This window comes from Stigmatopora nigra, chromosome 21, assembly GCF_051989575.1.
Source record: "Stigmatopora nigra isolate UIUO_SnigA chromosome 21, RoL_Snig_1.1, whole genome shotgun sequence".
NCBI classification, from domain to species: Eukaryota; Metazoa; Chordata; class Actinopteri; order Syngnathiformes; family Syngnathidae; genus Stigmatopora; species Stigmatopora nigra.
In genome coordinates, this window is record NC_135528.1 from 1,135,524 (window position 1) to 1,152,744 (window position 17,221).

At 38.0% G+C, this 17,221-nt stretch overlaps 1 protein-coding gene across 1 annotated transcript; it reads left to right on the forward strand.

The window, feature by feature from the left end:
- Nucleotides 1–979: 979 nt before the first annotated feature.
- LOC144215023 (ankyrin repeat and MYND domain-containing protein 2-like) lies at nt 980–16,383 on the forward strand. The gene is made up of 10 exons (XM_077743786.1): nt 980–1,115; nt 1,694–1,758; nt 5,174–5,312; nt 6,942–7,040; nt 7,116–7,276; nt 10,191–10,405; nt 11,023–11,158; nt 11,405–11,533; nt 13,192–13,315; nt 16,096–16,383. The coding sequence occupies exons 1-10, from the start codon at nt 1,049–1,051 to the stop codon at nt 16,248–16,250; spliced, it is 1,290 nt and encodes a 429-aa protein (XP_077599912.1). The 5' UTR covers nt 980–1,048; the 3' UTR covers nt 16,251–16,383.
- The last annotated feature ends 838 nt before the right edge of the window (nt 16,384–17,221 follow it).

Below are 17,221 nucleotides of genomic sequence, written 5' to 3' on the forward strand. Positions count from 1 at the left end.
AACTGTTCCACTAGATGGCAGAATATATGTAATTAACCTCTCGTGACCCCACGTATGTGTATGTATGTTTACAAATAAAGACTCAACACTTGGACACATTCGTGTTGAGTTGGGTCTGACAACTGTAACTATTTTTTGGCTGCAGAGAAATTTGAAAAACTATTTTTTTCTTTTCTTTTATCCCAACTTATTGAATTGTTTCATCTCTGTTATCTTAGTTACATAGCTTAACAAATGTGGATTAATTGTTAAAAAAAATCCAAGAGGTTTGTTTGAAATTGTTGTTGTTTTCCCCCTAAAATGTATATAGTTACTGTAATTGTAATTTGGAGCAAATATAGTAACAAGTAGTAAGAATGTAGGGTCAGAGGTAGTGATATCAAATTTTTCTGATGCCTTCTCTACATTACAAGTGGCTATGGTATATATTATAATCATATCACATGATAAAAAAGCAAATTTAAAAAAAAACTAATACATATTCCACAGTAATGATACAACAAATGTAATTGGACAAACAAGGTCCCTAAACAAACAGCAATGGAAAATATATAAAGCATTAAAAAGACAAACTCATGTGAGACTTGAAATAATAATTATAACCTCAATAACATTTGTCCCGAACGTTTTCTATTCATCACTAAATTAGTTATTGTAGTTATTGTAATATGTCCAGGACGAAATAAGGATAGAAAATAGGCACAACTTTGCTAGAAAACATGTCTAACTGGAAGAGACCACTTTTCAAATTCATCACATTCACATGAGCTTTGTTTGTCTTTCTTTCGTGTTTATTGTATAGTCATACAGTATTTACTACATATGTATTTATACAGAGAAAATTACAAGATATGAGTTACTACTTAAAACGACAACTTATAGATGGATGGCTATGCCTCCCTCTTTGTTTGTTAGTGGTATGATCCAAGAATGGCTCATCCTTCTCAAGTATTTGCCACACTTCATCAGTCCTTTTGAGAACACTTCCAATAAGATTTTGTTCACATTGATTAAAGAGAGCAAAAATAATATCTGAATAGAACAAACAATGGCTGTGCCAATCAAAGGAGATCTTACATCATCCGAAAGGAAACTTTTGGAATTAGTTGAGATAGGTGAGTTGAACTTTTATACAAATTCTCTGATTGATTCCTTATTATAGATTTAATCTCTGTTTTAATATTATTATTGTGATCTCAGACCTGGAGTGGCAACTTTCCTATTGTTACTGTGATCTATTTTGTAAAGTACATATAGTGTACAATTGGAGTAAAAATCATCAATGTAATCATGATATGATGCCATATATGAATAACAATACAATATTTGCTAATATTACAATATTTTTGTCATTCAATTCGATTCAACCGCCTTCGATCTATTATTTATACATTTTACGCAATCAATTCAATTTCACCCAAAGTTTTCAAAAAGCACTAAAGAATTATCATGCCTTTGACATTTTTGTTGCTGAAATATTTGACGCATTTTAATTCTTTAAAAAAATAGCATATCTAAAGGATGACAATATTTAACAATATTTTTTATTGTTTTTAGCGATTTAGATTCAATTGGGCTTAACATATTGACAAATGATCCAATTTCATGTATTATTAAACTCATAGTGCACAGTCATTTACTTTATATAGTAATGGTTTACACATTGGATGAATGGAATAGTTTTGATCTTTAGGTGATGTGCAAGAGGCAACCCAGCTGCTTACATGTGAAGATGTACGAGTCAACTGTTTGGATGAGGTATGAAATAGGTGGTAAAAAAAAGTGATAGATAAAGTGTTTTTGCTACATAGTACTTACATACATACAGTACACTATACACCAGGGGTGTCAAACATAGGGCCCGCGGGCCGGATCCGGCCCGTCTGGTGGTTTGGTACGGCCCGGGGACGAAAGCTGCATTGTATAAAAAAAAATATGAATTTTCTTTTAAATTTGTAGTTCTTGTATTATCCGCTAGGGGCGCAGTGTTAAAGTTATTAATTTGTTCAAATTGCTTTCCAGATGTTGAAAAACAGTGTTTTTAAGTTCCACAAGGCTGGTACTAAATGTTTTTGGAAGATTGTTACTATTTCTCTGATCAGTTTTATGTACAACACACTTAATTATAGGTTTAACTATGTAAAAGTGTTGTTAAAATTGCACATACTTTATTTATGTTCTTATGTTATTCTCTTGTTCATAATATATTGTTCATAATGTAAAAGGAAAATTCTGTTAATAAACATTTTGATAATTTACTCATTCTTTGCACTAATTATTAGTATTAGTGACTAATACAAAGGAAAAAAAGTGGGCTTATTGTTAGTTCTACGTAATTTTGCAATGAGTTTACTGGTCCGGCCTGGTTGATCTCAAATTAAGCTGTATTCGGTCCGCAGACCAAAGGGAATTTGACACCCCTGTTATACACTATGTATACTGACTTTTTATAGTTCTATCTCTGTCTCCCCCCCTATACCATCTTTTAAAAACCACCCTCCCTCCCTCCCTCCCTCCCTCTCACTCTCAACCCGGGAGGGTCTCCTCCCTCATGTGTGTGTTTATATATATGTATTAACCCTTGTGATCAAACCCAAGAATTACTTTTAAAATCACATGATAACTGTTTACAAAACTGAATCCGACCTAATTTTCTGAGTTTGTGGTTTTAAAAAACTACAAATTCAACTCAGCACAGTTATGACAAGCAACTGCTTCCGATATGCGAGTTTAATAAAATTTATAAAATTAAATTTGTTGGTGGCCGGCTGGCGGCTTAGTGGTTATTGCATCGGCCTCACAGTGGGTGACCTGGGTTCAAATCCTGGTCGGTTCACCTGTGTGGAGTTTGCATGTTCTCCCCGGCCGGGCCTGCGTGGGTTTTCTCCGGATACTCTGGTTTCCTCCCTCATTCCAAAGACTTACATGGTAGGCTGATTGGACACTTTAAATTGCCCTTAAGTATGAGTGTGAGCATAAATGGTTGTTTGTTTCCTTGTGCCCTGCGATTGGCTGGCCACCAATTTAGGGTGGTCCAAAGTCAGCTGGGATGGGCTCCAGCACCCCCCGTGACCCTAGTGAGGATAAAGCGGTTCAGAAAACAAGCTGAGAGATGAAAAAATAGTTGGCTTTATGTAAAATAATATAAAAATAACTTTTATTTGATGTTGTAATAGTCTGTGTGGTAACCTTAAAATCTTTTCAACACTTGCCTGATATTGCTCTTTTTACACAACTGATGATCTCAGGGGCGAGGTGCTGCTACTCTGAGGAGCTGTTTTATATATACCATGTTGCCAATGGACCTACTTGGTAGTACAGTGGTACCTAGAGATACGAGTTTAATTCGTTCCGGGACTGAGCTCGTATGTTGATATTCTCGTAACTCGAACAAACGTTTCCCGTTGAAATGAACTAAAAACAAATTAATTCGTTCCAACCCTCTTAAAAAATACCAAAAACAGGATTATAGATTGGAAGAAAATGTTTTATTTCTTCTGATCGCCATCTATTAACAAAGAAAATCATAACTAGTGGTTTAATATTACTAAAATGTGTTTAATATAACTGAAATTAGACATATTTCGCTGAGGGTAGAGAGAGAGGGACATAGAGGGGGGAAGCGGGGGAAACTTTTTGCAAAAGTGAATCGTAACATAACAAACTAATTTAAATGAACTTGAAATATGATGCAGACACACTCAAAAATAAGTTTAATATAACTTTACACTAAACTTAATTCTAGTTTTGTTTTACATTTTTATACCCTTCTTCTCTTGGCTCTGTTTGCCCCGACTCCAACCTGACTTTCACTATCGATGGGTTGTTTGTATTCCCTTCAAAATATTCCGAAAATGATGCACACAAATGTCATCATAATAGGATAACGCAAGACCACTTGCCAATGAGAAATAATATATACTCCTCGAACTAGCAATCGCTATGCCATTTGCGCTGAGTGAGGGGGAAAAAAAACACTGAAAAAAATGCAACGCTCCGCCCAGTGCTCGTAGCTATCTGTTATACACGAAAGAGATGCTGTAAAAAAGACAGTGCGCCAATCCAATAAGTCCTCGAGAGCTCCTGTCTGGCGTGTTTTTCATATCTCCCTCCTCTACCCCACCTGAATCATATGATCAACTCAGCAAGCTCTTCAGAAACTTCTTACCGATCCCGATGATTTGATTCAGGTGTGTTGGTGGAGGGAAACATGGAAAACAGACTGGATAGGGGCTGTTGAGGAGCGGACTTGGTCACCCCTGTTTTACATTATCTTAGTTTCATATTTTGCTATATTCATTCATTCATTTTCTGTACCACTTATCCTCACAAGGGTCATGTTGCATATTGAATAAAATATTCATCTAACAAATCAGAAATCTATGATAATATGACAGTCAATACAATATAGGCCATATATATTTCAATAATCCTATTTTTTAAAGAAGAAAAGCATTGATTCATTGGTGTAAAAAAAAGTGCAACCTAAAAATCATACCAACCTCAAATAGGAAGCAATTGCTAAATCTTAATATTGAGACATAATTCATTTATTTGGCTGTCTAATGCAAAATAATAGTAGTTTCTTTACAAAACAGTTACGGCTGTCTAACATTCATTCATTCCTTTTCTGTACTGCTTATCCTCACAAGGGTCGCAGGTGGTGCTGGAGCATATCCCAGCTGAGTACAGGCACTAGGCGGGGGACACTGAATCGGTGGCCAGCCAACCAATCGCAGGGCACAAAGAGACAGACAACCATTTGTTTTCACCCTCATAACTGGGGGGAATTCAGAGTATTCAACCTAACTACAAAGCATGTTTTTTTGGGACCGGAGAAAACTCATGCAAGCCCAAGGAGAACATGCAACCTCCCTACAGATAGTGCAGTTAACATATGTTACCTATTGTGATAGAAACATATGGCGATGACTCATGAGAGGCAGAGGCAGCCCTCTGAGTTTTTTGATAATAGAAGGGCACCACTACACAAGCTCCTTCAAAGCGCTTGTCCGTCATAATCAGGTGACAGTGCTTCTTAACAACTTCCACAAAGACAAAAAAGTATTAGTAGTTCAAGTAACCAAAGAGGAAATGGTTTAGATAGTGCCATGTTTGATGAGTCCGATTAAATAAACAATGTGTTCAACTATTTTTGTTTTGTGTCAACAAGTGTGGGATGACTCCACTGATGCATGCGGCTTACAAGGGCAAAGCCGATATGTGCCGCTTGTTGCTACAGCATGGGGCTAATGTCAACTGCAACCAGCATGAGTATGGCTACACGGCTCTCATGTTTGCGGGCTTGTCAGGTAAAATATATAAACATCTCTTACTTTTTACTACGTTTTTAGAGTGTCAATTGCAAGAAACCTCATGCCAAGTATCACTTGAAAAAAAATACATGCAATACTGTTCCCTCGGTTATCGCGGTTAATGGGGACCGGGACCACCCACGATAAGTGAATTTCCGCGAAGTAGGGATTCTCCTTCAAAAATGCTTAATTTGAATTTAATTTTTTTAAAAAAATGTTTTAATTTATTTATTTATTTATTTTACCCCCTGTATACAGTACACCATATATAATACGAGTAGAAAGAGTGAAATTCATGTTATAACAAAAAACTGTAAAATATGTTGTTTCAATGTAATATTCGTATTTTTTTTCACAAAAAAATCCGCAAAGCTCTGAGTCCGCGGTAGCTGAACCGCGAAGTAGCGAGGGAACACTGTACTGCAATGTACTCACTACTATCTAACAACATAAAAAAGTACTTTAAATAGACCTAAATATTCCTGGAAAAAACCCTTAGAGGTTTAATACATAAGGTTTTAATTGGTAAAAAATAGCAAAAGAAAAATCTCCATTTATAGATGAATAAAATCGACATAATATGAAGTTATGTGATTAATATTTCATTTTTATTTGGAGGGTGTGAGTTTATAGCAGTGGTCTCAAACCGGTTCAACATAGGGCCGCAGTGGGTCCTGGTTTTTATTCCAACCGATCCAGTGCCGACATTTTAACCAATCAGGTGTCTTTAAGATAAGTAGCACCTGACTCTAATTTACTGATTGCACTTGCAAAAGGTATCCTTGTTGAGTTGGAATGAAAACCTGCACCCACTGCGGGCCTTTGAGGACCGGTTTGAGACCACTGGTTTATAGGGATGAAATAAAATACAGTGTTTCCTCGCTTATCGCGGTTAATGGGGACCGGGACCACCCGCGATAAGTGCATTTCTGCGAAGTAGGGATTCCCCTTCAAAAATGCTTAATTTGAATTTAATTCCAAAAATAAAATAAAAAATATAATAATATATGTACACCATATAGAATACGGGTAGAGAGAGTGAAATCCATGTTCTAACAAAAAAAAACCTCTAAAATATGTTGTTTCAATGTAATATTTGTATTTTTTTTTCCAAAAAAAATCTGCGAAGCTCTGAGTCCGCGATAGCTGAACCGCGAAGTAGCGGGGGAACACTGTATTAATATTAAAAAACTTAGGTTGTTTCATTACCAATAATAATTCCAGAGAAAAACATTAAGTCATGATCTTGCATGTCAAGCATTTCTAACTTAATAATGTCAAAAGATTATCAGCAAAAGAAAAGATATTTTCCTATGAGAACTTTAATCTCCAAAATGCAAAATTTGGTGTTACCATAACAAGATAAAGCCACTGTATTCACTCTTTGTACAGTTACAACACTACCACAAAGTGGAAATACACTCAACAAACCAAATACTCCAAACGCAGTAGTTCCACATTAATTTTCCAACTATAATTCGTTGTTTTATCTACCTACTTTTAGCCCTTCTTCTTTTACTTCACTGTGATCTATAAATATTACACAGAAAAAAAAAATTCTAAGGTACATAATCATTTTTTTTAAATGCAAACATACCGACCAGTTAATTTATCTTAACCCGGCAGGAAAGACAGACATCACGTCAATGATGCTGGACGCTGGGGCCGAAACAGATCTAGTGAATTCTGTGGGTCGCACCGCTGCTCAAATGGCAGCTTTCGTTGGTAAAACAAGCACAATTCTGCAATGTTAAGTGTAAAACAGAAATCAAATGTCTCATTGTTTATATCTTTTGGCAGGCCAGCATGACTGTGTGACAGTAATCAACAACTTTTTTGCACGGGCAAGCTTGGAGTACTACACGAGACCTCAGGGGCTGGAGACAGAGCCCAAGCTTCCTCTATGCTTAGTAGGACCCCTACACAAGATTATCATGACAACCAATCTCAACCCAGTCAAGGTTAGTACCCTAAATCCAATAACACAAATGCAGTCGTCCCTGTACTTATGTAATTACAGTGTTCCCCCGCTACTTCGCGGTTCAGCTACCGCGGACTCAGAGCTTCGCAGATTTTTTTGGGAAAAAAACAATACAAATATTACATTGAATAAATATATTTTACAGTTTTTTTGTTCTAACATGAATTTCTCTCTAACCGTATTCTATATGGTGTAATGTATACAGGGAGATATTTTTTTAATAAAAAAAATACTATAAATTGGAATTAAATTCAAATTAAGCATTTTTGAAGGGGAATCCCTACTTCGCCGAAATTCACTTCTCGCGGGTGGTCCCGGTCCCCATTAACCGCGATAACCGAGGGAACACTGTAATTGGTTCCAGACCTTGTTACGTAACTTGGCTTTTTTTTGTAAGTAGAGCAGTACTTTATATGCAAATTCTCTAATTCGTTGGACAGTCCTCAAAAAACTACATACTTTAAAAATGATCCAAGCGTCCCACTTTTGTATGAAAGATGTGAGTGTTCCGACCCTGAGCAGAGGACCCAAAGGCAGGCAAATGAAGCAATCTGGATGTGGAACTTTCTATTTTTTGGAAGCCTTCCAAAGACGGGCAAAAGCACAAAAGGAGCAGCGTAGGCGAGTCATTTGTCATAGTGCGTAGGTCGGTAGCCGAGGGGTCCGTGGTGGTGTCCAGAATGAAGGAAAAATACGTGTGGTCGACATCATACCCATGGTCCGTGGTTGTGGGGCTGAGTAGGGTCAGGATCCTGGGAACAAAACAAGAGGTCATAGATCAGCCCAGGCAAACAAGGACAGAATACAAAGAAAGCTGGAATAGGCTCGGTGTAGTCTTTCTCCACTGGTAATGTGTGCAATTCGAAATATACTCCAAATAAACCAGGGAAATGGCAAGGCGTCATTCTTAATCGACGGTAAAATGTCGCTTCTTCTTCAGCGCTGAGTGCCACCCAATTTAGTCCCAAAGAACATTTTTTATTTCCATGTCTTCTGCTTGGGAGTTTCAGTGTGAATTTTGACATTTCTTATGAACTTTTTTTATATACTTAAGATTAACAAACTGTGATGTACTGAAGCCGTGAATGTTGAAGCTGTGAAATGGTGAAGGATCCCAGTACAGTCATAACTCTACTTACTAATTTCCGGTTACGAAATCTTCGTATGCAAATGAGTCACTCGAGATACAAAAGATATCTATTTCCAAAAAAACCCAAAAAGTAAATGCATTTCCTTATCCATTATTTTTTTTTGAATTCCCCTTGATAAGCGATTAAAAACTACAAATGCAAATGGCACATATTTTCACACACACAATCATTTCCATGTAATTTTGTCTCATTTTGTGTGTTTCCTCACACCTCTCATACAAAATTGGGACACTTTGACCAATTTTAAAGGGTTTAGTTGGTAGTTGTGTGAGAACCGTGGAACGAATTAGAGAATTTACATGTAAAGTACACTTCTACTCACGAGATTTTGAAGTTACGAAAAAAGTTTTGGAACCAATTAATTTCGTGAGTAGAGGTATGACTGTATATTACATATATTCAACATGTGTTCATTTCGTTCACACCAATAATTTTAAATAAAGAACATGACAAGCAGCGATCAAAAGAGAATTGCTATTCTAAGGCTAATAGGAAGCCAAAGAAGTGTCAGGCAGGAAAATTTATAACAAAATAACGGATACAAGAAATGTATTTACGTCTTGGGGAATTTTGTAACTATCAAAGTGGTTTGTAACCTGAACATTTCATATTTGGTGGCATTCATTAGTAGAGGTAGCACTGCACATCTCACACAATGGTGTGGCTAAAGTTATTTGGTTTGTGTTTGGTTCTTTCAAGTTTGTTCCATAGTGTCTCTTGTCTTTGTAATTGCCTATTGATTCCACCTGTTTTAGTCTGATCCTTGTGTGTTTAACCAACGGCTTCCTCTTTTGTCACCAACCACTTTTTCTCAATTTTCTGGAAATCCCCAGTCTGTCTATGTAAACCCTTGTTTTTCTTTGTCAGATCGTCATCCATGTTTCGCTGTCATTGTCAGATTGGTCTACCTCTTCAGGCCTTGTTGCTGGTAAATAGATAAAGACAATAAGTTTCTTATTTTACTCAGTCTTTTGTCTGCCTCCTTAGTTTTTGTTTGTACGTACAGTGTTACCTCTACTTACGATTGACTCTACTTACAAAGTATTAAGGTTACAATAAGCGTCAATCGCTGAAGATACGTATGAAATGTAAGTTACAAAACACAAATGAGCAAAAATAAAATCAAACATCCCTGAAACGTAAATACACTTAGCTGTCTCCCAACACTGCACTGGCCTCCTTCCTTCTATTATTTATTAATTCGTTTTTGAAGTTGCTTAAAAGCACCATTATTCTTTATTTTACATTTTGGCCACCAAGAAAGGTGAGTTTGCAGAATTCATAATTTGAAGTTATGTGTTCAGATGCTTATTTTCGTGATTTTGTCAGTTGTCAAACGTTTGCGTTTTCTTCTCTTACCTACACACCCTTGAAAATGTTTTTCCATGTATTTATTATTCATTTTAATGTGATCATAAATAATAATCTCTTTTTGTGGTCCTCACTTCTTTTATACAAAATTGTAACTCTGACTCAGTGTGTTTAGCTGATATATTGAAGACTGTGGAACGAATTAGAACATTTACATGTATAATGTGTCTGCTTACGGAAAATCTAAGTTACAAAACCACTTCTGTAAAAAAATAAATAAATAGATGTACCACTATACTTTGTTTTAGGACTTTCAACATAAAAACATTCTTAGTCATCCACTACTTTTCCTGACTTCCCTGTTTTTTCTAGCAATTGGTTCCCCCGCTCATCCGCAAATGTAACAAAGTTGTCCCATTACTGTTCTGCCAGATTGTTATGTTGGTGAGAGAGAACCCTGTTTTAGTGGATGTGGAAGCCCTGAAGAAGTGTTACCAGGTGATGGACCTGCTGTGTGAACAGTGCGTGAAGCAGCAAGACATGAATGAGGTTCTGGCCATGAAGATGCATTACATCAGCTGCATCCTGCAGAAATGTGTGATCTTCCTACAGAAACAAGATGACAAGTTGGATGCTTTAGTGAAGAGGTAAGGCAAAGTATCTACAAACACCTCTGATTAAATTTAGTTTTTGGCATCCCAGACTTGGAGAAATTTGGGATTCACAAGTCTTGAAAAATACAGTGTTCCCTCGGTTATCGCGGTTAATGGGGACCGGGATCACCCGCGATAAGTGAATTTCCGCAAATTTCCCTTCAAAAATGCTTAATTTGAATTTAATTCCATTTTTTTTACCTCCCTGGAAACAGTGCACCATATAGAATACGGGTAGAGAGAGTGAAATTCATTTTATAACCAAAAAAACTGTAAAATATGTTGTTTCAATGTAATATTTGTATTTTTCCCCCCCCAAATATCCGCGAAGCTCTGAGTCTGCGGTAGCTGAACCGCAAAGTAGCGAGGGAACACTGTAATACAAAAATGTTCTGCTCCATAATCATAAAACATAAATGACAATCTTTCAAAGCCTTCATTGATTTGGCATACAAAGCAATGGTAACATTTTTATTAGACCATCCAAAGGGAGGACTCAACTTCTCACCTTTGTTTTATTTCTTCTTGGTGAGGATACTATAAACATAAATAATTTTACAAACAATGTGATGTTTATGCTTTATCTTAATTATTATATTGGTGGCCCCCAGTCTTCTAAGGGGGAGAGACAGTGATGGCTTCCCACAGTACCAAGAGAAATTCATCCGAGAGTGCATCAGAAAGTTCCCGTATTGCGAGACTACACTGCTTCAGCAGCTGGTGAGGAGCATTGCGCCGGTAGAGATAGTAAGTGATGAATTTAACAGAGAATTGAACTATAGCACACAAAACTGTACTTGTATTTTATTTCATTCACTCTCATTACTGGCAATAATCCTTTTCTGCCAGCCCTTGTAATAACAATGCATTGAGATTATGTTTTGTCATATGTAGCACTAAATGAGTTAATGAACAAAAACAAGATATTCGAACTATTGTTAAATAGTAGGAATTGTGTTTATTTAGTTAACTGTAGATTTTTCCTATTTTCAGGGCAACAACCCAACTGCCTACTCAGTTTTAACACAGGCTCTCACGGGTCAGATGGCTTTTGTGGATGATGACTATTGTGCCACGTGTGGAGAGCGGGGAGCTGACAAACGGTGCTCCCTCTGCAAATCTGTAAGTAATCCATGAAAAGTACTAAGAAATATTACAGCAAGAGCCCTTTTTCAACGATAGCAAACATTATACAGTAATACCTCGACATACGAGTGCCCCAACATACAAGTGCCCGGACATACGAGTGCCCCGACATACGAGTGCCCCGACATACGAGTGCCCCGACATACGAGTCCTCCGACATACGAGAGCCCCAACATACAAGTGCCCCGACATACGAGTGCCACGACATACAAGTGCCCCGACATACGAGTGCCCCGACATACGAGTGCCCCGACATACGAGTGCCCCGACATACGAGTGCCCCGACATACGAGTGCCCCGGCATACGAGTGCCCCGACATACGAGTGCCCCGAGATACGAGTGCCCCGACATACAAGTGCCCCGACATAGGAGTGCCCCGACATAGGAGTGCCCCGACATACGAGTGCCACGACATACGAGTACCCCGACATACTGAACCACTGAAAGAAAGGTATAAAAAATGTAAACAAAATTAGAATTAAGTTTAGTGCAGTGCTTCTCAATTATTTTCTGTTAGGCCCCCCCTAGCAAGAAGAAAACTATTCGCCCCCCCCCCCCACTTCCCACCGTGACCATAAATAAAATCATTTTATGAAATTGTTATGAGTACAACATGTGAAATGTTGCACTCTCGCAAACATGACAGAAGTAACAATGAGAGCGCCACTGCCAGCTACTGTATTGGATGCGCAATTACACTTTATACTAGTAGGGCCAAATAAAACCCTGTTCCCCAGGGTTACACGCGCCCCCCCAGGTATCGCACCACGCCCCCCCAGGGGGGCGCGCCCCACTATTTGAGAAGCACTGGTTTAGTGCAAGGTTAAATTAAACTTATTTTTGAGTGTGTCTGCATTGTAATCGAAGTTCATTTAAATTAGTTTATGTTATGTTATGAGCGCGTTGCCGTGCAAAAAGTCTCTCTCATCCGTCCCCTCTCTCTTTCCCCTCCGCAAAATCTGTCTAAATTTACTACTATTAAACACATTTTAGTACCATTAAAGCACTAGTTATTTGTTACTTTGTTAACAGATGACAAATTATAACAAATAAAATTACTTTTCCAATATCCTGTTTTTGGTGTTTTTTCAGAGGGTTGGAATGAATTAATTAGTTTTTTACTATTAACAAAGTTTCAAATAACTAGTGGTTTAATAGTATACTAAAATGCCTTTTCTTTGCAGAACATTGCCGATCCACAATAATATTGTTTACCTGGTATGTAAATGTAACCAACACGGGGGAAAAAACTGGGGAAATGCAAAGTCCGCACAGTGGTCGTAGAAATATTTTATACAAGAAAAGACAAAAAAGACAGGGCCATGGCCACCTGGCTTGGTCGCTTCATGAAATTTTGATCGTATCTCGGGCGAATCAAATTTTTTGTCGTAAGACAAGAATCTCGTATCACAAAGTTCGACTGTATCCCATTCTTACCTTATCTCCTTAATACACTTCTGCACTTTTTAGTTACGCCACCAGGTCTTGCTATTTCCTTTCCCACTGAAGAAACCCCCGGTACTATTAGGTGGACCTGCTACCTAGTACCTAACTGCACTACCTAATTGTGGAACAGCTAATGCTAAAAATGAGTATTGTAATGACCTTTTTTATAATTATTATTGTATTATAGGTCACTTATTGCAGTTTGACATGCCAAAAGGTCCATTGGTTCACCCACAAAAAGATGTGCAGGGTCATGCAGGAGCAGAATGCCGACCTGGAAATGGATGCCCCAAAGCTGAAAAAGCTGAAAGGTGCTCACTTCTTTTTGTTTTAGCTCAAGGGAAGCAGTCATTGGTTATGTGGAAAATGTTTCTTATGAAGTCACATATAAAGTTGCTTCTCATATAAATGAAATATTGTGCAAAAAGGCAAGCTTTCGTCAATCATTAAAAAAGTGAAACTCATAGAAATATTATTGATTACATATAGATTCAAATATCTCAAAGCTTTGTTTTTTTATAATCAAGAGAATTATAGTTTACAGATCAATAAAACACCAAAATTTTAGGTCTTAAAAAGTTACAACTAAAAAGGCAAATGATAGAACGTGCCCTGTCACATCTTTTTCAGCCAAATTGCAAAAAATACCTTCAAAGCAAAAATTTCTTCCAACACTGCTGCCAAGCTTACCTAACACTTTTGTAGTGTGTCAAACATACGGTCCGCGGGGCAGATCCGACCCGTCTGGTGGTTTAGTACGGCCCGCGGAAGAAAGCTGCATTGTATAAAAAAAATAAGAATTTTCTTTAAAATTTGTAGTTCTTGTATTGTCCGGTAGGGGGTGCAGTGTTTAGTACGTGCAGACAACATGAATTGACATTTATTTATGTTCTTATGTTATTCTCTTGTTCATAATATATTGTTCATAATGTAAAAGAAAAATTCTGTTAATAAACATTTTGATAATTTACTCATTCTTTGCACTAATTATTAGTATTAGTGACTAATACAAAGGAAAAAAGGTGGGCTTATTGTTAGTTCTATGTAATTTTGCAATGAGTTTACTGGTCCGGCCCGCTTGATCTCAAATTAAGCTGTATTCGACCCGCAGACCAAAGGGAGTTTGACACCCCTGGTTTAGATAATAATCCAAATAGGCCTTTAAGTGTTTTTCGTTTCACCAACCCTGTTTTAGGCTCTATAAGTTCAAAAAATGTCAAAAAAAATGTAATATAAAGAGGAGTGGAACCAGTAGTTTGATGCCTCTGTATCTGCATGATCGCATTTGGTTAGCATTGCGTAGACCAGCAATCTAATTCTTTAATGTTTTATACTTCTCTATGCTGAATGACTATATGGAGACAATTTTATGTTTAATGGCTAAAGTGGTACTGACTATGGCAGTGTATTTTATTAGCTTGGAGTTTCCCTTGACTTGAATTTCACAGAAAATCTATGAGTTATCGTACATAGAAAATTGAGAGATCAATCTGAACATTGTAGCTGACCAGAAGAACACCATCAAAGCACCTTGAGCTTCCATTGCATGTTGTATTTTATGTAAAAGTAGGCACAACCAACTGGTGACTGCTTAGAGATATATATAATTATCTATCCTGATATTTGTGCTTCAAATGTCTTTTGCAGATTGATCATGTAAAATGTTCTAAGGTAGCAAATTTTATCTCTTAGTGATTTTTCAACCATAGTCAACAAAATTACTAGAATAACAAGCTACACATGGTTGGCTAAATGCTCTCTCATTTACTGAACTGCTTTATGCTCATTAGGGTTGCGGGGGGTGCTGGAGCCAATCCCAGCTGAGTCCGGGCCAGAGGCGGTGGACACCCTGAATCGGTGGCCAGCCAATCGCAGGGGACAATGAGACGGACAACCGCGTACGTACACTCACACCCATACCTAGGGGCAATTTAGAGTGTCCAATCAGAAACAGGAGTACCCTGAGGAAACCCATGCAGGCCTGGGGAGAACATGCAAATTGGATTTGGGCCCAGGACCCCAGAGCTGTGAGGCCGACGCACTAAACACTCGCGCCACCAGGTCGCCGGTTAAATGTTTTTATCAAATAACATAGAGCGACTCCTCGGGTGAGTGGTTAGAGCATTAGTCTCACAGTGGAAGACCTGGGTTCAAATCCAGGTTGGTCCACCTGTTTGGAGTTTGCATGTTCTCCCATCCCTGTGTGGGTTTTCTCTGGGTATTTCGATTTCCTCCCCTATTCCAAAGACATGCATGGTAGGCTGATTGGACACTCTAAATTGCCCCTAGGTATGAATGTGAGCGTGAATGGTTGTTTGTCTACTTGTGCCCTGCAATTGGCTGGCCACCAATTCAGGGTGTCCCCCACCTCTGGCTCGAAGTCAGCTGGGATAGGTGATAGATCTGAAATACACTTTAGGAGCAGGTTAAGAAATAAGGGAGATCAATTTAATTGGAAAAAGGGAAAACTGCAAAGTGGAGAGTGAGAGCTCTAACAGTGGAGTGCTGTTCAGCGCAATGGTCCTGCAACTCTCTCTCGAATGAACAGTGGGTTTGTCTTTATATAGGAAAACAGGGTTGTATGGTTTCTATGGTTGTATAGTATGGTTTCTATGACAACGACCAAACTCTGGGCAAAGTTGGATTAATCAGTCACAGGTCTCCATAGCAACAGGCAAACTTTGGGCGAAGGCTGATTAATCAGTGGCAAGTCTCCATGGCAACGGCCATACTTTGGGCGAAGTCAGGTTAATCAGTATGAGGTCTCCATGACCAAACTCAGAGCAAGTTTCTTATGACAATGATGTTTCTATACTTACAAAAACAGATGCAATATGAACAAACAATTGCCAAGCGACTTTGACATTTTATCTTAAAATATTATCTTACATAGGCTACGGCACCCCCCATCACCCCAGTGAGAATAAAGCAGCTCAGAAAATTAGAGGGGGGAAATTAACATTTTGATATTTTGAAATGGCTGAATTATTGCATTCAACAACAACTGCGTGTATGAGATATGAAGATGAAATTTAGTTTCAATAGTTGTTTTCATTTTTGTACTTTTACGTACATGTTTACGCCCTGTTAGATGATGAGAGTGACTTGGAAATGGAGACAGCCAACTTCCTTCAGGAGTTGTGCCTGCGGGCTGAAGAGACTGTGGCTGCTGCTGGCGGGTGCCCTGCCGAGCTGCTTGGGTGCCCTTCTGCTTCATCACAAGAATCCTCTAATATCCAAGAATGAAAAGGACCCATCAGAGATGTCAAAAATATTCTCCATAGGATTTTCTAAAAAATAATATTTGCAGTGCTTTGACTGAAAAAAAATTTGACACATGAAGCTATTTTTTAAGACATGGAACAGATCATATATAGTTAGTCATTGTTGGGTTTATTCTGTTTTACTATTATAATAGTTATATTAATTCATTTCTTTATTAAATCATTCTCTTTCTTTTCTCTGTATTAATTCATTACTTTGTTAAATCATTCTCTTTCTGTTTTTCAAAAGTCTTGAGGTCACACCAAGTCATCTTTAACCTAGACAGCCTGTTCCAGGATGGTTATACAAACAATCCACCCAATCTGGGTCCTTGAGATTTGGTGGGCCCTTGGTGACGAGGACAGGGCTATTCGGACAATAACAAGAATATTGTTATCGTTATGTAACCGTACACTTCGGGTTTTTCTGTATGTAACGATTATATGATTATGATTATATTATATGATTCTTAGGTCAAGGAGGTTGTATAATTACTCTAATCTAAATGCTGTTAGGTCTAGTCCCTGTTTTTGTTATTAGTAAAATACTTTGATTGTTATTGTAGTCCCAGATGTTGTTTTTACTCATACGTGATGGAATGATCAACAACTCTGTAACTTGTGACCATAAGAATGGGACGAAAACGTCTATTCGAGGAGACGTTCGGAAGTCGTACGGTGACGCTTGCTGTAACTCTCCCTCCGGAGGCTATCTGTTGTATCCATTTCTATTTAATTAAATGTCAATAATTGAATAAGATGTCTTCCTGCAGTTATTGATAATTACGGACGAAGGTAATTATTAATGAACCTGACATTTTGGTCCTTCGAGCCATGGAGGTCAATATACCGGAGCGAGAACCCAGGCGCTGCTGTTCGACATCTGGTAAGTGACCGTGCGCACGGCGTCTTCAAAACCCTTGGTGGGCCGGAGTTTTTCGACGGGGGCGCCTG

Coding starts and splice junctions, on each gene's coding strand:
- LOC144215023 (XM_077743786.1), top strand. CDS start 1,049: ATGGCTGTGCCAATCAAAGGAGATCTTACATCATCCGAAAGGAAACTT. Junction 7,277..10,190: donor CCAATCTCAACCCAGTCAAG/GTTAGTACCCTA, acceptor CTGTTCTGCCAG/ATTGTTATGTTGGTGAGAGA. Junction 11,534..13,191: donor GGTGCTCCCTCTGCAAATCT/GTAAGTAATCCA, acceptor ATTGTATTATAG/GTCACTTATTGCAGTTTGAC.